Raw genomic sequence first — 24,180 nt, forward strand, 5'->3', positions numbered from 1 at the left:
TTACATAGAAAATTAATCTGGGAGATAGCAAATGCCACGACCTCTGGTGGTTCTTATCAGCTTTTCTTTGCAAGACTCTGGTTTATTATGTGGAAAGCTTGACTCCTCAGGTGAAGCCTACAGAATTTGCATGTTAGTCCCCCAATGGACTGGGATTTGAATTCTTGAGGGAAGATGGAGGGTGGGGAAGGGAAGAAGTTACTCAGACTTGTTGAGTAAGAGAAGGCTTGACTGAACCTGAGAACCCTCAGGAGAAGGCCTTGGGAAGAGTCTCCCCGAAGGCTCACGGTCTCCGTGTCTCCCGTGCAGGCAGTGCTGGCTTTGGCCGCCTCGTGGACATCGCGCCAGGTGGGCGAACGCACGTTAACGGGGATCGTCATCGACAGCGGGGACGGGGTCACCCACGCCATCCCAGTGGTAAGCGGCATCTTCAGGGCTTCACTCTGTGGGCCTCACCTGATCAGAGGTGAGGGAAGAGACGAAGGGAAAACACCCTTCTGGAGTTAAGACACCACTTTAGAGGACATGGCTGTACTCAGCAAATTAGCAGGAGTTTTACACCCAGGAGTGTGAGAAAGAAGACAGCCCCAGTGTCTGTGGTGCTGGCAGTTTGGGATCTGCAGTGGGAGGTTCCTGCAGTCAGAATGTCAGCAGTGGTTTGGGGTCTCCTGGGCTCCGCGTGACCCTGAGGAACATCACCAGGGGGTCTTCCTGGCTCACGTTCTGAGCTGTCCGCTTGGGTATCGGTAGCTCAGGATGACCTCTTTGCTGTGTCACAAGAGGTGGGTAGCTTGACCCAGCTCCTGCTTTAGAGGAATCACTTCTTGCTTCTTATTTAAGAGCCAAGAAAGGGAGATGCCCTGGTGGCTCAGATGGTAAAGAATCTGCCTGCAATGCAGGAGACCGAGGTTCGATCCCTGGGTTGGAAAGATTCCCTGGGGAATAGAATGGCACCGCACTCCAGTATTCTTGCTTGGAGAATCCCACAGACAGAGGAGCTATAGTCCATAGAGTTGCAGAGTTGGACATGACTGATTTTCACTTTCAAGGGATGATTGTTCGTTTTGGCCTGCAGAATACTCTGCAATGTCAGTTTTTGGTTTTAAATTTCAAAGTGTTAGAGAAGTGATTTCTTAATTCAGGCTTCAATAGAACACTATCTGTTTTTTCTTTCAGTCCAGTGGATTATTTAAATTAATTATTTGAAATTTGAAAGTCACTCAGTCGTGTCCAACTGTTGACCCCGTGGACTATACAGTCCATAGGATTCTCCAGGCCAGAATACTGGAGTGGGTATCTGTTCCCTTCTCCAAGGGGGATCTTCCCAACCCAGGGATCGAGCCCAGGTCTCTCGCATTGCAGGCGTATTCTTTACCAGCTGAGCCACCAGGGAAGCACATTATTTGGTTTGCTCTAAAATTTTAAAGATGAATTGAAGCTGCCTGCAGAGGGCGCACAGTGGACAGTCAGACCCGCTCTGATTCCTCATCTTCCTCCTCCAGACTCAGATTCAACCCTGTTACTAGTTATCAATGGATACTGCAAGTGTGTTTTTTACATATATTGGTGCGTGTGTGTGTCTTTTAAAAGTACAAACTGGGTGTTTTTTTTTAAAAGCAATTCATTTACTTTAATTGAAAAAATAGTCACCATTTCATTTCAGGCATTTGAGAAGTGATATACTAATATGCGAAAGCTTTAATTCCTGGAAGGCCAGTGTTCACTGTGGGGCAAGTTTCCTGTGTCCACAGTCCACAGTCCACAGTCCACAGTCAGGAGGATACAGCCACATTCCTCCCGCCTGCCCCCCTGCCAGTGTGCCCTGAGCCCCGGGGGGGTGAGGAGAGACGGGGCAGAGCCTTTTCCGTGCCGGCAGAGCACCCTCCGCTGGGCCCTGAGCCCTCCCCACTCTTGAGGGCCATGACCAGTGTTGGAGACCCTCGAGGTTACCTCTGAGGGCCGGCCTCCGCGCTGAGGTCATGCCCTCAGAGACAGGGCAGACCTGGGTCTGGACGGCGCCCTGCTTTTTGCCTCCCTCTGGCATCTGGTTGAGGAGAAGAAAAGAAAACTTCTACATGGTATTCAGGCCCACAGAGAAAGCTGTTGTTCAGCTTTTTATCTCTTTCTTATTTCCAGTATTTTCCTGATTATAAAAATTACATTTGTTGAACAAAATTTGGACAGATAGAGAAGGAAAAAAAAAAAGACCTGTAGTACCCACTCAGAGGACTGCATTATGCTTTTGGTTATATATCTTTCTAAGCTCTTAAACACACGTGCATATATTTTAAGCAGAATTAGAATATTCTGTGTCTGATTTTGTATTCTGACTGTACAGTGTAATCCTAAATTTATATTTTGCATATTGGTTTATCCCTAGTGTATGGTTAAATATTCTGTGAAAAAAATAGTCAGTACATAATAGCCCATCCTCTGGGTATAGCATCACTCATTTATTTTCCTGTTGTTGGTTTTGTGGGCCGTTTTAATATATTTAATGCTGCAATGAAGCTGATTGAACACTGGTTGAATTCATTTTAGAAAGTGTTATATATAAAGCATAGATGGTAAAGAATCCGCCTGCAGTGCGGGAGACCTGGGTTTGATTCCTGTGTCAGGAAGATCACCTGGAGAAGGGAATGGCAACCCACTCCAGTATTCTTACCTGGGGAATTCCGTGGACAGAGGAGCCTGGTTTACAAAGACTGAGTGACTAACGCAAGACATAGAATATAAAAATTGTGAGTGGTTTGTGTCAGAGAGAGCTCATATTCTTATGAGTGTTTATATGTTTATCTTTATTATTTTAATAATTTGTTCATATCTTTTATCTCGATCTTAAAATATTTAATAAATGGCTTGGACTCTTTGGGAAGGCCACAGCTTCTCTGCTAGACAGAGTTACGTCAGAAGAAACCTCAAGAGGAACTCAGGGACTTGTTCCTGCAACTTAACTGGTGATGGCGTCTGTGCTTACAGCTGTTAGGACTGACACTCTGTGACACGAAGCCGCCTCTGTCCGCTCTGTCCCAGGGGCTCGTGGCCCAGGAGACAGGGCTTCCCGGGAGACTGAGGGTCCCTTCTGCCCTCGAGGAAGCTGGCCTCACTGACCATCAGCTCCCTGGAGCGAGCTGGAGGCGCCCAGCCTGGCTTCTGTGGCGGCTGTGCCCTCAGGGCAGTGGGCGGGGGTGCCGGGCTGCAGCTCCTTGCTGGCACCGGCGGAGGATGGCCCAGCCCCTCCCAGCGTGGTCCCCCGTGGCGGAGCGCTCAGGTGGGCTGACCAGTCATCCCTGGGCAGTGCTGCTCACTGCACAGTGGAGGGCACCACTTACTGGGCGCTTACTACCTTCCTGGGACAGGCTGGGTGCTGGACTTACCCATGAAGGCTGTATCACCAACATCCACCCCATTTGCCCCACATTATGGATGAGGGCGCCGAGGCTGAAACATGTTACCAGCATCCACGGCCCCTCAGCCCATGCCTGTGGAACCAGACTAAGTCCAGGTTGTTGGAATCTGCGTCCTGCCTGCTAACCAGATTGCTGAATTTTCACTACAGGTCCATTTCTAGTTGCTGTAACACTTATAAATAAAACTTTTTCCTTTTTGTTAGAGGAACAAAAGGAGGATTCATCCGTTGTTCTGACTGGCAGCCATACTTTTTGGAAATGAACTGTTTTACAGGGTTTTCTCTTCACATTCTTGATGAAAACATCAGGTTCTACTAACGGAACCGCACTCGGCTCCAGGCCTGAGCAAGCCCTCCGCAGACAGTGTGGCCGCGGGAAACGCCGTGGTGCTGGGCGGGCAGGGCTGACTCAGTGCCGGGAGCCCGTGCCTCCTGGACTTCCTCACAGGCCTCCCCTGGTCTTTTTCCCTCCTTCCCTAGGCAGAAGGTTACGTGATTGGAAGCTGCATCAAGCACATCCCGATTGCAGGGCGGGACATCACCTATTTCATCCAGCAGCTGCTGCGGGAGCGGGAGGCGGGGATCCCTCCGGAGCAGTCGCTGGAGACCGCCAAAGCCATCAAGGTAGAGACAGGCGGGGGCAGGCCGGTCTGCCCGGAGAGAAATGGTGTTTGGAGGGTTCCCTTGCTGCCATCCCCCCCGCCCCCCGCTTCATCTTCCTTCCTCCTCCCTCCCCAAGAGAACGTGGGTCTCTATCCGTTTATGCTTGCGGGGGTTCCTGCTGTTAATGAGGGCAGCTTGGTGGCCGGGGTTGAGCACTGGACCCAGGCCAGCATCATTTCAAGGAGCCTAATTAGGTTAGAACTTCAGTTAGCTAAGCGTGTCTGCCTCCCGTCCCTCCAAGTTCATCTCTAGCTTAGGGAGCAGCAGCAGTGATGTCAGGAGTCTGGTGAAGTCAGCCAGCGTTCAGACGCATTTCCAGTACCTGTAGAGTGTGGTTCTGAGCCCTGTGAATTACAGCTCAGAGTAATGCTGTTCCAGGGTGGGGTCGTTGATCGGCGCCCCCCCACCCTGCCCCCTGTCGTTTCTAGACTGTAATGACCATGTTGGAAAGGTTTCAGGGGGCTTTAAGATCAAATCGATAAGATGAGAAGAAAAACGTCCTACCGGGCCTTTCTAAAAGTGCCTGCTTGACCGGGCCCATCAGTCTGGTCTTTGTGTTTCTCTGTATCTAGCAGCTGACAGACCCTTTTTTTTTTTTTGACAGACCCTTTTTAAAGAAGCTTTCTTTCCAGGTTGAAAATCAGGACAAATAACTGAAAATCAGGACAAATTACTGGAAATCAGGACAAATTACTGTTTTTTATTAGAGCCAAAATGCAAGAGAGTCTTCATAATACAAGGGTGATTATTATACAGATGAAGAACAAGGGTTTTGTTTACGGAGAAGCATTGAAGTGTGGGGGTGACAGGGGGCCTTGGGCGTCTCCCCTTCTCATAGAGCACACAGCGTCTGAACCTCAGGAAGTTTAGCCTCCCCTGCCTGTCCCCCACTAAGCACCCAGTAAGGGGCTTGAAGGGAGCAAGGGGGCACTCCCTTGTTTCCCCGCCCTCAGTGAGCACAGGTGTTCTGGGGCCGGGGCTCCTGCGAGGAGGGGCCCCCGCTACCCTGGGTGTCCAGGACGGGAGCTTCCAGGGAGGGGGTGCCTCAGAGCCGAACTCGCAGCCCCGGCCCGACCCCAGATCCGCCCTCTCCCCTTGGAAGGTCACGGAAGCATCCTTTTAGACTGAAACCTCCCCCATCTGCCCTCCCTTCGCCTTTCTTCTTGTCCCTTCCCCGCCCCCTCTGTTATGCATGTGACCGGCCTTCCGGGTGGACGTGGGGAAGTGGAGCCCTGAGCGGTGACTGGGGGGCTGCTTTCCGGGTCTCCGTGGTGGCCTTTCCTTGTCTCGGGCCCTCTGGGCCCTGGTGCTGACCCTGACCCTGGATCTGGTGCGTTCAGGACGCACAGCGTGTGGCTCAGCTGTGAGGTGGGGCTGAGAGAGACTCCTGTCCCTCTAGCCAGCTGCCCGGCCTGTGGTTAGTCCTCCACTCACTCCTTCCTGAGACCGGGGCGGGGGCGTCCTGGAAAGGTGGTGGAGCCCCTGCACCCCACAGGGGTGGTCTCCGCAGGCCTGAGGCTGGTGGGCCTGGCACTCACGGTCCTGGCAGCGGGGGTCCAGAGCTTAGTGCAGACACGGCCGCGCCCCATCCAGCTTCACTGAGGTGTTCATGCCGTCACTTAGAGATGCCCTAAGAACTCAGCAGGCCTCCATTCCAGGGCAGTGGCACGCTTCTGTCTGCAGTCTGCAGACTTGCAGTTGTATGGACTCACTCTGATATTAACGAGCACAGTGTTGTGGAGCTTATAATTTGACAGAGTATATGGCATTAGGATCTGTTTCAGGGATTCTAGGACACTTCAAACTTATTATCGTGAAACCACCTTCAGTTCAGTTCAGTCTCTCAGTCGTGTCTGACTCTTTGCGACTCCATGGACTGCAGCACGCCAGGCCTCCCTGTCCATCACCAACTCCCGAGGCCCTAAGATGTGCGGTGAGCATGAGCTCTGTGCCTGGTGTTGAACACAGCCTACGTTGCCCACAGGAAGTTTATTTCAGGATCTGGTACCCAAGAGCCACCTGCTGCTCTGCTGAGGTTAGCTCTCAGGACAGGTGGTTGACCAGAGATCCCCAGGGGAGCATCACCAGACACCAGGGAGACACTGGGCATGTCTCAGGCTGGTGCTGATACCTGGGTGAAAACCAGGAGCGGGTTCTCAGGCTGCGGTGCGTGGCCGCTCCGTCCTGCCTGTTGGCCTCTTTTGTCTGTGGCGCCTGGCACCTTGTAGCATGCCGTGTCATCTGCTTATTCGTCACGTCATTGCTTCCTCTCCTGACTCCGTGCTGGAGCACACACTCCAGCAGGCAGGGGTGTGTGTTTTCTTGTGAGTCCTGTGTGTCCACGTTGTAGAGCTGGTGGCTGTGCCGTGTCAGACTGCACAGCAGGTTCACGACCCGTGATCAGCCGTGTTCGGCATCAGGGTGAGGTCGGCCGTGTTCAGTGTGGGGCTGCAGCGCAGGTCTGCTGGTCTGGGTGGATGGCTGTGAGTGCCTGGGCAGGCGCCGCGTGGGGCCCCACAAGGAATAAGGAGACAGGAGATGGAGACAAGATGCTTAGTACATGCTGTCAGTACTTCAGCTGATAAGCAGCAGAATATGACAGGGGAGGGCTGAGATGAATAGCCAAGCTGCAAAGCAAGCAGGTTCACTCACAGTCCGGAGCAGAGTCATGAAAAGTCTGTGAGGCCTGACTGCGTCTGCACTGGAGTTGTGATGAGCGGGCAGGACTGGTTTCGGAGTGTCCAGGGCTGGGGGTTACTGGGTCTTGGTCAGAGGCAGACTCTGGTGACTTCTCTGTGTGTGTGTGTCTGCAGGAGAAATACTGCTACATCTGCCCTGATATAGTCAAGGAGTTCGCCAAGTATGATGTGGATCCTCGGAAGTGGATCAAACAGTACACGGGGATCAACGCCATCAACCAGAAGAAGTTCATCATAGATGTTGGCTACGAAAGGTTCCTGGGCCCTGAGATTTTCTTTCACCCGGAGGTAAAGAGGCGGGCTTTCTGAGAGCGAAGTCCGTCGTGTGTGGTGGAGCGATGCTGCCCCCTGGTGTATGTAGGCAGCAGTCCTCGGGCCACCTTCCCGTGAGGACCGCTGGGCGCCCGCCGTACCCTCTGCAGCTGTTACAGCACCGTGTGTTATAGCACCTGCTTGACTGTTGCCCTCTTTAGACCTGGCTCTCTGTTGAAAAAACAGATAACAAGTAATTAGGAAGACGCTTTAAGAGCAATAGAAGATAATGGAATGGAGTTGCTCTCATAGTAACGAGAAAACTAGTTAACCCCGGCAGACCATCAGTGTGGGCGTAGGAGGGCACGTGACCTTTCCATTTTTTGTGATGGTCCGTCCCAACTCCAGTTTTGAACCCCGGATGGTGGGTCCTGCCGTATTTCCTGCTGCAGGCTAGTTAGAGCTCCTGTCTGAGCAGCAGCCTTTCCATCAGTTAGACAGGCTTTAAGAATTGCAGGCCTCACTGTGTTAACTATAGTCACAAAGAGTTATTATTAACTCTTACAGATACAGTAATGAGATGACATTTTAAGATTTAATAAAATGGGTTGTATTCGTATTTTGGTTTGTTAGGTAGGGTACACGCTGCCACCTGTTTCCAGCATGTGTGACCTTTCGTGCAGGCAGATGGCTCACAGTGTTGCCTCACCACAGTCTTAACACTCATTCGTGCCCTTTGATATTATAGATTTAAAACAGACACAAAACTGACCATGACCAGTGAACAGCCGGTGAGCACCCGGATGTTACCTTCTTGAGTTCATTAAAGGTGTCCTTGATTTTTAAAGCATAGTTCAGATTTTTAAAATTGAATTCTTTTACACTTTACCTTATTTGACTTACAGAACTGAATCGAAGGCTGTTTACTCAGTGATGTGACTGTTACCATATTGTTTCATTGAAAAGCCACCGCTTCCAGCCGTCCCCCTTGCACCTCCGCCAGGCTTCTGGCTCAGGTTTCCAGTGTGATCGTTCATTGGCTGTGTTTTCTCTTGTATCCTGGGCTAATTTTTACATGACATTAATACTCATAAGTGATACACTTGTTCTTACTCAACGGTGTTTCCATAACATCACACACATGTGACTTACAGTCTTGGACTGAAGGACTCCCGGTGTCTCCTGACGCAGGGCCGGGTGCTCTTGGCTCCTGTGAATGTTTTCCCCTCACTGAGCCCACATGTGTCGCCGGGACGTGTCACCGTCAGTCACCCCGTGCACACTCACTTGGGTTCGTTTGACATACCAGTATTTGACGTGGTCATTCTAGCCTGATGGTTTTAAAAGTTACAGTACATTCTGTATTTATTAAAGTCACTTAAAAAAAAAGTTATTGAGAGAAGTATGTAATGTTTCTTTTATGTTTCTACAAAATTCAGTTTGCCAATCCAGATTTCATGGAGTCCATCTCGGAGGTTGTTGATGAAGTCATACAGAACTGCCCCATCGACGTTCGTCGTCCGCTGTATAAGGTATCAGCCGCCTGGGGGAGGTGCTCGGGTTTCATCCCACAGCCTAAGGCCCAGCATTCTTAGAAGAACAGGTTCTTAACATCAGTGTGCAGACATTCCTGTCTCACCGCGGTAGTATAGGATTTCTTAAAGGCCAGCATACTGGTGAAATGTTTTTCTTGGGGTGGCGATGACGTAAATGTTTGGAAATAGGACTCAGTTAACCGGAGGTTTTTAATTTAAGTCTTCTTGTATCTTTATTCTTATCTGGCCAGCTGTATTTTAAATTGGACAATTTTAACCCTGCATAGTGACCGAATGATAAAGGCAGCCCGTCCCCGCCTGCTCTCCCTGAATTCTCTGGTCTTGCTTCACGCATGTTTAGGTTTGTCCCACATGTGCTGTTGCCAGAAAGAAGTCAGATCCTGACTGAAGCGTCGGGTGGGAATGCCCATGTGATAATGTTTTCCAGAATTCTGTGTGACCAGGAACTTTGAAACCTGAAATGAGAAAAGGCTAGTCTGTGTAATTACAGGATAAAAGGAGATGTTGCTGACAGCTGGATATTGAGAACAGGAAGTGGCGGTCAGCTGGCCCTCCTTCACCTGTGGTTGTGCTCTGCCTCATGCTCTAGGCCCGCAGCCTCTGCAGAGTCTTACCTTCTCAGCTCGGGGCGGGGGGCTGAGCTTAGAGGAGACCATCAGGCCCGGGTGTGAGGGCATACACAGTAGAGTACTGTGCAGTCTTCAAAAAGAATGAGGTGAATCAGTGTAAATTCAGATGAAAAGACGTTATAGTATATGTTAAGTGAAAAGGGAAATCGTAAAATTTATATATACTATTATTTAATTTAAAATGTAGTTTGTGTATGTATATATACATACATCAGATCAGATCAGGTCAGTCGCTCAGTCGTGTCCGACTCTTTGCGACCCCATGAATCGCAGCACGCCAGGCCTCCCTGTCCATCACCAACTCCCGGAGTTCACTCAGACTCACATCCATCGAGTCAGTGATGCCATCCAGCCATCTCATCCTCTGTTGTCCCCTTCTCCTCCTGCCCCCAATCCCTCCCAGCATCAGGGTCTTTTCCACTGAGTCAACTCTTCACATGAGGTGGCCAAAGGACTGGAGTTTCAGCTTTAGCATCATTCCTTCCAAAGAAATCCCAGGGCTGATCTCCTTCAGAATGGACTGGTTGGATCTCCTTGCAGTCCAAGGGACTCTCAAGAGTCTTCTCCAACACCACAGTTCAAAAGCATCAATTCTTCGGCGCTCAGCCTTCTTCACAGTCCAACTCTCACATCCATACATGACCACAGGACAAACCATAGCCTTGACTAGACGAACCTTTGTTGGCAAAGTAATGTCTCTGCTTTTGAATATGCTATCTAGGTTGGTCATAACTTTCCTTCCAAGGAGTAATCGTCTTTTAATTTCATGGCTGCAGTCACCATCTGTAGTGATTTTGGAGCCCCCAAAAATAAAGTCTGACACTGTTTCCACTGTTTCCCCATCTATTTCCCATGAAGTGGTGGGACCGGATGCCATGATCTTCATTTTCTGAATGTTGAGCTTTAAGCCAACTTTTTCACTCTCCACTTTCCCAATATGCTACTGGAGATCAATGGAGAAATAACTCCAGATGAAGGGATGGAGCCAAAGCAAAAACAATACCCAGCTGTGGATGTGACTGGTGATAGAAGCAAGGTCCGATGCTGTAAAGAGCAATACTGCATAGGAACCTGGAATGTCAGGTCCATGAATCAAGGCAAATTGGAAGTGGTCAAACAAGAGATGGCAAGAGTGAATGTCGACATTCTAGGAATCAGCGAACTGAAATGGACTGGAATGGGTGAATTTAACTCAGATGACCATTATATCTACTATTGCGGGCAGGAATCCCTCAGAAGAAATGGAGTGGCCATCATGGTCAACAAAAGAGTCCGAAATGCAGTACTTGGATACAATCTCAAAAACGACAGAATGATCTCTGTTAGTTTCCAAGGCAACCCATTCAATATACATACATACATACATATATGTTTGAAAAGGTTTTGAATGATATATGCCAGACTTAAAATATCTTTGGGGTTGGGAGATGGATAACTTTTACTTTCTACTTTTTGTGTTTTAAAATTGTTTGAAATTTTATAGTTAAGAAATATTATTTTTATTATTTCCTATGTAGGAACATTTTCTACATAGGAACATTTTCCTATGTAGACAGCTTTTTATGGGTGAAAACAAATTATAATTTTATTTTTATTGTTCAGTTCAGTTGCTCAGTCATGTCTGACTATTTTCTACCCCATGGACTGCAGCACACCAGGCTTCCCTGTCCATCACCAACTCCCAGAGCTTGCTCAAACTCATATCCATTGAGTTGGTGATACCATCCAACCATCTCATCCTCTGTTGTCCCCTTCTCCTCCTGCCTTCAATCTTTCCCAGCATTAGGGTCTTTTCCAATGAGTCATTTCTTTGCATCAGGTGGCCAGAGTACTGGAGCTTCAGCTTCAGCATCAGTCCTTCCAATGAATATTCAGGACTGATTTCCTTTAGGATTGACTGGTTTGATCTTGCAGTCTAAGGGACTGTCAAGAGTCTTCTCCAACACCACAGTTCAAAAGCATCAATACTTCAGTGGTTAGCTTTCTTTATGGTCCAACTCTCACATCCATGCATGACTATTGGAAAAACCATAGCTTTGACTAGATGGACCTTTGTCAGCAAGATAGTATCTCTGCTTTTTAATATGCTGTCTAGGTTGGTCATAGCTTTTCTTCCGAGGAGCAAGCATCTTTTAATTTCATGACTGCGGTCACCATCTACAGTAATTTTGCAAGAAAATAAAGTCTGCAAGAAAACAAAGTCTCTCACTGTTTCCATTGTTTCCCCATCTTTTTGCCATGAAGTGATGGGACTGGATACCACAATGTTCATTTTTTGAATGTTGAGCTTTACGCCAGCTTTTTCACTCTGCTCTTTCACTTTCATTAAGAGGCTCTTTAGTTCCTCTTCACTTTCTGCCATAAGGGTGATGTCATCCACATATCTGAGGTTATTGATATTTCTCCCAGCAATCTTGATTTCAGCTTGTGCTTCATCCAGCCCAGCATTCCGCATGATGTACAAGGTGACAATATACCGTCTTGATATACTCCTTTCCCAACTTGGAACCAGTCCACTGTTCCATGTCTAGTTCTAACTGTTGCTTCTTGCCTGCATACAGATTTCTCAGGAGGCAGAACAATTACACCAAAGAAATTCTCGGACCCACAAAAGATTTTCCAATCTGGAGATCTGGCAAAGGGACTGAGAACCCCAGGGAATTTGACTTTAGAGGCCAGTGGGATTTGATTTTTACTGTTACATGTGCTTAATTAAACATCTCTCTTCTCCAATAAAATGTGCAAGAAAGGGAAACTAGAGACAGAGGAGAGTATTAAAGTTTAGTAAAATTCATGCCTTGTTCTCTTTACTTCTTAAATCTCACCTGACATTGGCTGTATCTTCATGTCCGTGAAAGCATGGGAACAGGTGTGCTCTCTTTAGTCTTCGTTTCATTGTAATGGAGATGAAACTTGTGCCAGTGGCTACGAAGGTTCAGGATGGGGTGAGATTTTTCTCTTTAGACAGTTGAGTTCAGTTTCAGTGGAATTACAGGAAGTAGAGATGGCCTGGTAGCCTGAGCTCCTTCCTTTAATAGAGGACGACTCTGAGCCCCAGAACTAGACGGACCTAGGTTAAATGGAGCAAATTGGTCTTGGAATTGTAGTTATTATAAAATCCTGGCTATATTTCCTGAGTTGTACAGCATGTCTTTGTAGCCTATTTATTTTATGCAGAATAGTTTGTATCTCTCAATCCCCTGCCCCTGTCTTGCCTCTTCCCGATTCTACTGGTAACCACTGATTGTTCTCTATGAAAAGTGAAAGTGAAAGTGGCTTAGTTGTGTCCGACTCTTTGGGACCCCATGCACTACACAGTCCATGGACTTCTCCAGGCCAGAATACTGGAGTGGGTAGCTGTTCCCTTCTCCAGGGGATCTTCCCAACCCAGGGATTGAACCCAGGTGTCCCACATTGCAGGACAGATTCTTTATCAGCTTAGCCACCAGGGAAGCAGATTGTTTCTATAACTGTGTCTTATGTCTTGTTATGTTCATTAGTTTTTTTATATTCCATCTATGTGATATCATACAGTATTTTTTTTCTGCCTTATCCCTCTAGCCTATTGCCCTCCAAGTCCATCCATGTTGCTGCAAATGGCATTATTTCATTCATTTTATGGCTCCGTAACATTTCATTGTATATATGTACCACATCTTTATCCATTCATCTGTTGATGGACACTTAGATTGCTTCCACGTCTTGGCAATTGTAAATAAAGTTGCCATGAACATAGGTGTGCTTGTATCTTTTGAGTTAGTGCGGTTGTCAGGCTTCTCTATCCCTGAACCTGTGGCCCCCACCGGCCGCTGCTCTGCCCGTCGTCTCTGGAGGCTGTCACCCCAGGTTAGAGGCTCTCGGGTAGGCAGCCTTGTTCTTCGGATTCACTCTGTACTTGTGGTCCCGCTTCCTGTCGTCAGCTCCTCCTTGTGAGCTTGCTGTGGCCGGAACCTTCCACCATGACATCTGTGTTCATGAAATGCATGGATGTACGGTTGGTGGGATTTTATGAGAAACTCTAAGGCCCTATTCTGGTTAGAGACATGCTACATACGACATGCTACATACAAGTGCTTCTGCAGAACACACGGACATCATGCTCCAGAGAGCTGAGTGGGCATGTCTTTGGGATCATGTCTTTCCTCTCCAGTCTTACTGTCATTCTCTTCTTTGTTTCTGATGCTTCTTTCTGCTTGCTGGGCCCACTCTTGTCAGTGTCCCAGGCACCTGCCATGGGGCTTCCAAAATGCTCAGTAAACCACCCAGGAGAAGTAGGAAGCAGGTTCACACCCACACAAGCTCATGACTGCTGTCTGCTGAGCCCCGATGGGTTACCCACTCAGGCACGAGGCCCTGTAGGAGGCTGGGCTCCTGACTTCTGCTTTCGTGCCTGGTCCCTCCAGTCCCCACAGGCTGAGATGGGCAGCTCTGGTGGCAGAGAGGGTTATAGGGGAACCTGCAGGAAAGGCTCTGAGGCAGCTCCCTGGGGCCCTGAGGCCTGCCCTTGGCTTCAGAGCAGGGTGTCTCCCCTTTGCCTCACCTGCTTCAAGGCACCACCTGGACCAGTAGGGCCAGGATTTCTTGTGTTTCCCAGGCCCAGTTGCAGAAACTGTAGGTGGAGTGTTTTATGGTGAAGTGAGCAGAAGGCTTATTGTAGGCCCTACTGAAAACACCCGAGACCTCCTCGAGCCTTGAGTTAACATGTTCCTCAGGCTAGTAGGCAAGAAAAAGAAGTTGGTGTAAAATATGATGTACCTTTGAAAACTGAGAATCTTCAAAAAAGCCAAACAATTGTTTTAGACAAAAGGAGGAGTTGTAATCTTAATTTTTTTTTGTCTGGCCTGTAGATAAGAAGGTTATTCATGGTACTTTCCTGATGGTCCAGTGGGTAAGAATCTGCCTGTCAATGCAAGGGACATGGGTTTGATCCCTGGTCCAAGAAGATTCCACGTGCCACAGAACAACTAAGCCCATGCACCACAACTACTGAGCCTGCGAGCCTCAACTATTGAACCCTTGCTCCACAACAAGGGAAGCCACCGCGGTGAGAAGCCCACACACTGCAATGAAGACTAGCCTCTGCTGGTGCGGCTAGAGAAAGCCTGTGCAAAGAAGAAAAATTTAAAAATTAATTTTTTAAAAGGGGTATTCACACGCCCCCTTTTTCTGTTTAGTCTCTAAGTGTGATGGAAGTTGGGTCTGGAGAGGACTAGCATGTGAGAGCTGACTCTTGGCCTGTGACTTCCCCACGAGGCCAAGTCATTCCAGGCAGCAGATGCTGCTGGAAACAAGATGATTTTGGCCCTGGCTGTCTGTGGGCTTCATCCCAGGAGCAGTAAAGTACACAGATGTCTGGGTCTCACCCTGAGATTCTGATATAATTTTCTGGGCATCTGGATTTTAAAAGCTTCGCAGATTTTGATGTGCAGCTGAACTGAGAACCATTGTTAGCAGCTAGTCACTCTGGGGTTTTCTCAACCTGTAGGGAGCTGTTGGCATGGAGATCTCTTCAGGGACGAGTGAAGAAGTGAAGTGAAAGTCACTCAGTCATGTCGGACTCTGTGACCTCATGGACTATACAGTCCATGGACTTCTCCAGGCCAGAATACTGGAGTGGATAGCCTTTCCCTTCTCCAGGGGATCTTCCCAACCCAGGGATCGAACCCATATCTCCTGCATTGCAGGCGGATTCTTTACCAGCTGAGCCAAGAGCGGAACCCAAATACTGCGATCCCAGCAAAACATGCAGCTATTTTGTGCCTGCAGTTTAGAGAGGAAGCTGGCCAAGGTACACAGGATGGTGGGCAGGGGGGGCTGCGAATCTGTCAAGCTGGATGAAGAATAAGGATAGAGCCTCTAGCACAAAATACACTTAATGTTACAGGAGTGGAACTTTTGTTATTTTTAATCCCATGTAAGATATTCAGTGGACTTTACTATTAATATAGACTTTGTGTTTCTACTTAAAAAGGTGACAGGCTCTGGCTAGTGTATATGATGATGTTGGCCAGGATGTTTTTTTACTGGCATAAAGACAGGACCTGTCCTATAGAGATAATTATGACTGAGACTTTTTATTTAACATCATGGAATAGACATTTATGTAGCAAAGTAAGGACCTGTTGAAAAGGCCAGTCCACTACAGGGGTTTCAACAAGCAGATGAGTGAAAGGTGTGTTGTGCAGATTGGGGTCCGTGGCCTTTCAGCAAGTCAGCGGACAGCACTGTGAAAACACAGGAAAACGTAGACTCTGCAGATGAGCAGAGATGACTATTTCCAGATTAAAATGCATTTAGAAAATTTGAGAAGTAGCCCTGGCCTGATAGCTCAGCTGGTAAAGAATCCGCCTGCAATGTGAGAGACCTGGGTTCAATCCCTGGGTTAGGAAGATCCCCTGGAGAAGGGAAAGGCTACCCACTCCAGTATTCTAGCCTGGAGAATTCCAGGGACTGTATAGTCCCATGGGGTCGCAAAGAGTCGGACAGGACTGAGCGACTTTCACTCACTCAAAATCTTTAATAAAACAGTAACCACTACTTATCAGTTATCATTTTGTCTTTCTCCTTTTCTTGAAATATAGGTAGGTAGGTAAATATATCATGCTGTATTTACATTTTGTATCTTGTATATTAACCTAGCATTGTGTTGTGAACATTGTCTTAAGGAATTAACGTTTTTCAGAAGCATTTTTTTATGGTATCTAATGCTCCACGCTTCATCTGCTTCAGTATCCAACTCGTTTTCCTGCGTGTTAAGTTTTTGATATTTTTCTAGCTCAGGTCAAGCTTTCCTTCTCTCCCACGACACACTTGGTGGTGTGTTGACTAGTGATGCTTCTTGATGGGCAGGTTCCGGTCTGAGGATTTGCTGACTGGATGGAGCAGACGCCTTCCAACATGCTGAGATGCTCGCGTGGATCAGCGGGCTCTGAGCTCGTCAGGATCTCCAGGCAGGATCCCACAGGAGCTGGCGGGAGGGGGTAACTGGGTGTTGGGGGAACGTCTTTCCTGAGGAGGGCGGACTTCTAGAAACTCGCACCTTGGAAACTTACCCACCACTCTTGTTCCGTGTGATAAAGGATCACCTGGTCTTTTAAATTTTCTTTAGAATGAATCACATTGAACTTTGGCTTTTGTTGAAAGTTTCTCGAGGAGTGTCATTTTTTGCATCGTAACATGTAAGAGTGTAGCCAGACCACGGGGTTTCTTCATGCTGCCTGGGGCGTCAGGCAGCGTCACTTCGGTGCAGAGACGGTTGGCGCTCTCTGAGCCGCTTCCTGCCCTGGAGCATGATGGGTACGATCAGCGTAACGGTCCCTCAGAACTCTCGCGAGGATTCGGTTAGAGAACACATGCGCAGGGTAGAGCTTGAGCCTGGGTGTAGCCAGTACTGTGTGAATGGTAACTACCGCCATTTTATTAGCGTCTCTAAACCTCGTGGCCACAAGCTCGGGCTGTGCGGTCAGGCCTGCAGCTTACTCGCTGTGTAGCTCCAGATTGTGATTTGACTGCCGGCCCTGCTCTTTTATCTGTGAAATGGTGTGGCAGTGCCTGTTTCATAACGCCATGTGAGGCTTGCTTACGTGGGACAGCGACCATCACCCGGCACCTGCTCAATAAGCATGTGGTCACCGTTAGGACTGTTCATAGTGAGGCCAGGAATTTGAAATGACACCATAATGTTCTGGTTTAGTTCAGAGAAAATGCTGTGGTATTTTAAAAAATTTTATCCCAATAAAGGGTTGAAATAGGCAGTTTTGTTATTTGACTCAGTTAAGGGAAGGCAGGAATTCTTTAATTTAGCAAATCAGTGATCAGCCTTGCTAAGACTTCCAGCAGGTTAGTGCATTTTGAGTTTTTATTTCAGTTAAGATCAGTCGCTCAGTCGTGTCCAACTCTTTGCAACCCCAGGGACTGCAGTACGCCAGACTTCCCTGTCCATCACCATCTCCCAGAGCTTGCTCAGACTTACGTCTGTCAAGTAGGTGATGCTATCCAGCCATCTCATCCTCTGTTGTCCCCTTCTCCTCCTGCCTTCAGTCCTTCTCAGCCTCAGGGTCTTTTTCCAATGAGTCAGTTTTTCGCATCAAGTGGCCAAAGGATTGGAGCTTCAGCTTCAGTATCAATCCTTGCAGTAAAATATTCAGGACTGATTTCCTTTAGGATGGACTGGTTGGATCTCCTTGCAATCCAAGGGACACTCAAGAGTCTTCTCCAATACCAGAGTCCAAAAGCTTTCATTCTTCGGCACCCAACTTTCTTTATGGTCCAACTCTCACATCCATACATGACTACTTTAAAAACCAAAGCTTTGACTAGACGGATCTTTGTTGGCAAAGTAATGTTTTGGCTTTTTAATATGCTGTTTAGGTGGGTCATAGCTTTTCTTCCAAGGAGCAAGCATCTTTTAATTTCATGGCTGCAGTCACCATCTGCAGTGATTTTGGAGCCCAAGAAAATGAAGTCTCTCACTGTTTCCATTGTTTCCCCATCTATTTGCCATGAGATGATGGGACCGGATGCCATGATCTTAGTCTTTGAATGTTGAGTTTTATGCCAGCTTTCTCACTCTTCTCTTTCACTTTCATTAAGAGGCTCTTTAGTTCCTCTTTGCTTTCTGCCATAAGGGTGGTGTCATCTGCATATCTGAGGTTATTGATATTTCTCCCGGCAGTCTTGATTCCAGCTTGTGCTTCGTCCAGCCTGGCATTTCATATGATGTACTCTGCATGTAAGTTAAATAGGCACGGTGACAATACACAGCCTTGACCTACTCCTTTCCCAGTTTGGAACCAGTCTGTTGTTCCATGTCCGGTTCTAACTATTGCTTCTTGACCTGCATACAGGTTTCTCAAGAGTCAGGTCAGGTGGTCTGGTATTCCCATCTCTTTGAGAATTTTCCACAGTTTGTTGTGATCCATACAGTCAAAGGCTTTGGCGTAGTCAGTGAAGCAGAAGTGGATGTTTTCCTGGAATTCTCTTGCTTTTTCAATGATCCAATGGATGTTGGCAATTTGATCTCTGATTCCTCTGCCTTTTCTAAGTCCAGCTTAAACATCTGGAAGTTCACGTACTGTTGAAGCCTGGCTTGGAAAATTATGTGCATTACTTTGCTCTCCTGTGAAATGAGTGCAATTGTGCGGTAGTTTGAACATTCTTTGGCATTGCCTTTCTTTGGGATTGGAATGAAAACTGATCTTTTCCAGTCCTGTGGCCACTGCTGAGTTTTGGTTTAGTTCAGAAAATGCTGCATTTTAAAAACATTTTATTCCGATAAAGTAGTTGTTGAAATATGCATTTTTTATTATTTGAATTGACTCAGTTAAGGAAAAGGGAGGAATTCTGTAATTTGGTAAATCAATAATCAGACTTGCTAAGACTTTCAGCAGGTGAGTGCATTTTGAGATTTTACTTCTTATTAGAGCTTCATAAAGACTCTGCATGATGGCAATACAGGAGAGAGGGTCCCCCTCAGCTGAAGTTGATTCCCAGAAGGTCCAGATAGAGGTGGATGGGTGAGCCACCTCCATGGGTGGAAGACAGGGCGGCTGAGGCCAAGAAGACCTGTGAGTAGACATGGGCAGGGTGAGCATGGCATCTGAGTGGGCATGGCAATGTCTAGCAAACCCACTCATTTATTCAGTGTGCAGTAAATTCCATTGATATCCCTGCCACCCCAAAACCTTTCAGAAATGGAAAGGCCAATCCTGCCTCATCCCCCAGGTTGTACTAGAGGAGTCAGTGCCACAGATTGGTGCCTGGAGGGAGGTGCCATCCCCTGACTTGAGTGCTTGGCAGGCCTGGAGTTGTGCAGCGAGCAGCCCGTGCAGCGGCCTGGGGCCATGGGGGCTAATGGCAGGGCTTCAGCTCCTGGCCCGCGAGAGCCGAAAAGCTGTCCAGGGGGTTGAGGGCAGGAGTGGTGACTGGGTGACAAGCTTTATTGTGCTCACCAAGGTACTGTGCTGGGAGTCACCTGGGGGAGATAAGGCAGGGCTGGGGAGCCCACTGGGAAGTCATATCAGGGTCCAGCAGGACAGTCACAGGGGTCATGTCCACCTCTCCACACTCCAGCCTCCTTCATTTCCCTCCTGGCCACTTTACAGACACACCGAGCACATTTCTGCCCCAGAGCCCTTGCACCTGCCGCCTCTGCCAGGAAGCTCTTGCAGGCGTGTCCCTGACCTGCTTCCTCTATGCCTTCATGTCCTTGCTGGGTCATCGGCTTCCAGCGAGGCTTCCTGGGCAGACCGATCCAGGTCCATCTCAGCCTCCCTCACGTTCCGTTCCACCTTCCCACTTCAGGGCTTCCTCCCTGGCGTGTGCAACCTGCCAGGTTGACACTGCTGTCCCTTGTTCATTTGGGCGTACAGTTGCATCTCCCCTCTTGCGATAGGTCAGGTTCTGTGCCTGCAACAGCCAGCTCTCAGGCTGTGTGGGGCCGTGTGAACGGATGAGCGTGTGGAGTGCCTCGTGAGTCTCTGACCCCTGACTGCTCACACTCAGGGAAGGACGGGCCCCTAGATCGGAGGGCAGGGCGCAGGACCTTTGAGACACAGTGACGTCCCTTGGGGAGAGTAGGGCCTGAAAGAACCCGGCGAGACCAGGGAGGAGGTGGGAACGTGGGCTGGGGTGAGATGCGAAGGGCATGTGTATGGATTAGAGCATAAGACGAGAACCTTAGTGAAATGAGGATTTCCAAAGGGAGCCTCAGTACATATTTGCTCAGCTGTTAAATGCTGAGTTAAAAAATCTTATTTTAAGAGATTGTGTTGGCCTGTGCTGTACAAACAGTGAAGTAAGGTGGGGGGCTTACAGTGTTCTCTCATGTCTTCAAAGATGGTATTAGTTAAGGAGGGCATTAGAAATGCTTTCTCTGAGCTGGGGTTTCTGCTGAGAGCTCTCTGTACATGTCTTGTGGTGTCTGCCTTAGGAGGCTGTTTCCTTCCTGTAAGTGAGGGGCTTAAATTACAGTATTAAAGTTTTACTATTTGTGATATCGTATTGAAAGACTTCCCTTAGAAGAATATTTGCTTACTTTTCTGTGTGGAAATTGATTAAGAATCCTGTAAGGCTAAATGTTCCTATTTGTAAGGTGCAAAATCATTAAGAGAAGCACTGTTGCTTCCCTTGAAATGAGATGGACAGAATTCATGTATTGGTAATTTCACTTATTTCTCTATTTTTGTTTTTTTTTCCACCATTCTGAAAGTGGAACAAGCATAGGTGATAATAGACCAAAGCCAACACTGCCTATTAGCTAAGTTTAAACTCTCAGGATAACTCTGAATAGCCACTTGGGTTGAAAATAATAAGTTTGTGTAACATTCTGATGCTCATAAAACACTAGTTAGCGAACCAGCCTTATTTCCATAGGCCAGCCAATTACTGCTGGAGAAGGTATGCTGAGAACATGGCCAGCAGAGCATGTCATCTCCTCTGCCTATGTCATAGTTACGAAGATTTTAAGGAAATATTTTCTTCTAGAAATTCTGTACATTTTAGCCCTTAAATCTATGATCCATATTGAGTTCAGTTGTGTGTGTGAAGTAAGATAGTTAGTAAATGTTCATTTCCCCTGCATGGATATTAATCATTTACCATCATTTGTTAAAAAAGACTATTCTTTTCCTATTGAAGCATCTTGGCAACTTTGTCCAAAATCATTTAACCATGTGTACACAGCACTGTTTTGTATAAATGGATGAATGAATCTTACACGTTATGCCTTTGCAAGTGACTGCAGAGTACATCATGAGAAACACTGGGCTGGAAGAAGCACACGCTGGAATCAAGATTGCTGGGAGAAATATCAATAACCTCAGATATGCAGATGACACCACCCTTACGGCAGAAAGTGAAGAGAAACTAAAAAGCCTCTTGATGAAAGTGAAAGAGGAGGGTGAAAAAGTTGGCTTAAAGCTCAACATTCAGAAAACGAAGATCATAGCATCTGGTCCCATCACTTCATGGGAAATAGATGGGGAAACAGTGGAAACAGTGTCAGACTTTATTTTTCTGGGTTCCAAAATCACTGCAGATGGTGACCTAAGGCATAAAATTAAAAGACACTTACTCCTTAGAAAGTTACGACCAACCTAGATAGTGTATTAAAAAGCAGAGAGATTACTTTGCTAACAAAGGTCTAGGCTATGGTTTTTCCAGTGGTCATGTATGGATGTGAGAGTTGGACTGTGAAGAAAGCTGAGCACCGAAGAATTGATGCTTTTGAACTGTGGTGTTGGAGAAGACTCTTGAGAGTCCCTTGGACTGCAAGGAGATCCACCAGTCCATTCTGAAGGAGATCAGCCCTGGGATTTCTTTGGAAGGAATGATGCTGAAGCTGAAACTCCAGTCCTTTGGCCACCTCATGCGAAGAGTTGACTCATTGGAAAAGACCCTGATGCTCGGAGGGATTGGGGCAGGAGGAGAAGGGGAGGACAGAGGATGAGATGGCTGGATGGCATTACCAACTCGATGGACATGAGTTTGAGTGAAGTCCGGGAGTTGGTAATGGACAGGGAGGCCTGGCGTGCTGCGATTCATGGGGTCGCAAAGAGACTGAATTGAACTGAACTGAAGATCTTGCAATGCTTCTGAAATATAATGAACATTCGTTTTTTTCATACTCTAATGAATTAATTTGTAAATTTAAAAAATCCATTACAGAGATATGACCGGTAATTGCAGTAACTGGCCCACGACTGTATCCTGGACTGGAGTTAAAAATGCTAGAAAGTGCTAATGGAACAGGTGACAGAATTGCAGTAACAGTAATAGGTGAAAGTTATTGTATTAGTGTAAATTTATGAGGTTGAGAATTGTACTGTGAGACTTATTCTACAAGCCAATGCCCAGAATAACCAAGAATGCTTTTAAAGTGTGATTCTTAGTAGCTCACAGGTACGCATTTTGTGTGAAGGTGTTATCAGGAGTCTCTTCAAGAAGATGAGGGTCGTGGTGCTCTGCAACGGCCCGGTGGGGTGGGATGGGGAGGGAAGCTCACAAGGGAGGGAGTATATGTATACTTACAGGTGATACACAGTGTCGTACAGCAGCAACCAACACAGCATTGCAGAGCAATTATCTTCCAATTAAAAAAAAAAAAAAAGATGAGGCTCAGAAGACCCTTGTTTTACTCTATTAAGGTTGCCGTCTGACCCGTCCTAGACTTCGTTCTGGTGTTCTCAACTCCTAGCTGTGTTGAGGCAGGGCACCTGACAGGGGCAGCAGGCAACGCTGGGTGCAGCGTTGGTGGGTGGCCCCCTGACTCTTGGCGGGAACCAAGCCCCCTCCTGTTGTTTCTGAGTGATTTTGCCACAGATGACAGGGTGTGGCAGTGATTATCGGTGACATTGATGTCGGGGCAGGATGTTGTCAGAAAGATGCAGATTTGCGATTTGTCAAGAGAAGACGGAGGCCTGTGTGGGGAGGGGTGTGGTAGAAGTTGCCCCCTTGAGAAGTAGAACAGGCAGCATGATTTTACTTGGTTATGGTGGAGGAAAAGCACCAAGAGACAATTTGTGACGCAGGAGAAAAGCTCAGTTTGTACTTTAAAAAAATATATTTATGCATTTATTTGGCTGCGTTGGGTCTTAGTTGCAACACACGGGGTCTTCGTTGCAAGCCTGTGGGATCTTTGGTCCTGGCCCACCGACTCACTAGTTGCAGCACGGACTTAGTTGCCCCAAGGCACGAGGGCTCTTCCTTCCCCCACCAGGGATTGAACCTGTGTCCCTTGCATTGCAAGGTGGATTCTTGACCACTGGACCACCAGGGAAGCCCTGATTTATACTTCTTCCTTGATAGCACTGACGTTGCCTCAGTGATTAGCTTCTCATATAGCTTGAAGTGTATTACTCAGACGACTGAAGGGTGAGTGGGGAGTGTGTTGTGGGCAAGGTGATTTCACGCGAGGAAACCTCTGTTTTGTGTCTTTTAGAATGTTGTTCTTTCGGGAGGCTCAACAATGTTCAGGGATTTCGGACGTCGTCTGCAGAGAGACTTAAAGAGAGTGGTGGACGCCAGGCTGAAGCTCAGCGAGGAGCTCAGCGGTGGCAGGATAAAGGTGAGGCCTCCGGGCAGCCAGGCGGGGCTGGACGCTGCGCTAGTCTGGGCCATGAGGGGTAAACACGAGTTGGAGCCACTTTCTTAGCCACACTGTGAAGTCACAGTCAGAGGTCTGTTGCCCGGACTCCCTCCAGCTGTGCAGTCAGGACAGATGCGGACCTCCCAGTGCACCAACGCAACTCTTCCCCAGCACCCCCCTCCTCCCCCTGCCCTCTATGCCTGCCAGCAGTTTCTTCCCTGTTGTCAAGAGATCAGGCATGTCCTGTGATGACCAGTACCCCAAGGAAGTGGATCACTTTTCAGTGAGGAACTCGAATGTCCTTTGGAACGTTCTGATTAGCTCTCATCACTGGAATGAGCATGGCACTCCACTGTGTTCCTCAAGATCATAACCCTTAACCAGCTGGTGGATTTACAGGGTTGGGTTTGGTGTGGGGCCCATGGGAGCAAACCCGCGTGTCCTCACCTCCTGGGATCACCCCAAGGTGGTATCATTTCTTAGAGTATTTTTGGGACACCTAAGTGTTACTGCCCCACGGTTTCCCTGATAGCTCAGTTGGTAAAGAGTCCACCTGCAATGCAGAGACCCCGGTTTCATTCCTGGGTTGGGAAGATCCCCTGGAGAAGGGAAAGGCTGTCCACTCCAGTGTTCTGGCCTAGAGAATTCCTAGAGAATTCTATAGTTCATGGGGTCGCAAAGAGTCGGACACGACTAAGTGACTTTGGGCTTCTCATGTAGCTCAGTTGGTAAACAATCTGTGTGCAGTGTTGGATACCTGGTTCAATCCCTGGGTTGGGAAGATGCCCTGGAGAAGGAAATGGCAACCCACTCCAGTATTCTTGCCTGGGGAATCCCATGGACAGAGGAGCTTGGCGGGCAACAGTCCATGAGGTTGTAAGAGTCG

General features: G+C 47.8%; 1 protein-coding gene across 5 annotated transcripts in view; it reads left to right on the plus strand.

Moving 5' to 3' along the window:
- ACTR3B (actin related protein 3B) overlaps nucleotides 1–24,180 on the plus strand; it is a 73,320-nt gene that overhangs the window by 47,640 nt on the left and 1,500 nt on the right. For all 5 annotated transcript variants that reach the window (XM_055591341.1, XM_055591346.1, XM_055591342.1 and 2 more), the window contains 5 exons: nucleotides 310–417; nucleotides 3,890–4,033; nucleotides 6,886–7,059; nucleotides 8,463–8,555; nucleotides 23,148–23,273. In XM_055591341.1, the coding sequence (XP_055447316.1) occupies nucleotides 310–417; nucleotides 3,890–4,033; nucleotides 6,886–7,059; nucleotides 8,463–8,555; nucleotides 23,148–23,273 (645 nt within the window). The remainder of the gene's footprint in view (nucleotides 1–309; nucleotides 418–3,889; nucleotides 4,034–6,885; nucleotides 7,060–8,462; nucleotides 8,556–23,147; nucleotides 23,274–24,180) is intronic.

Source organism: Bubalus kerabau, chromosome 8, assembly GCF_029407905.1.
Source record: "Bubalus kerabau isolate K-KA32 ecotype Philippines breed swamp buffalo chromosome 8, PCC_UOA_SB_1v2, whole genome shotgun sequence".
Classification (NCBI taxonomy): Eukaryota; Metazoa; Chordata; class Mammalia; order Artiodactyla; family Bovidae; genus Bubalus; species Bubalus kerabau.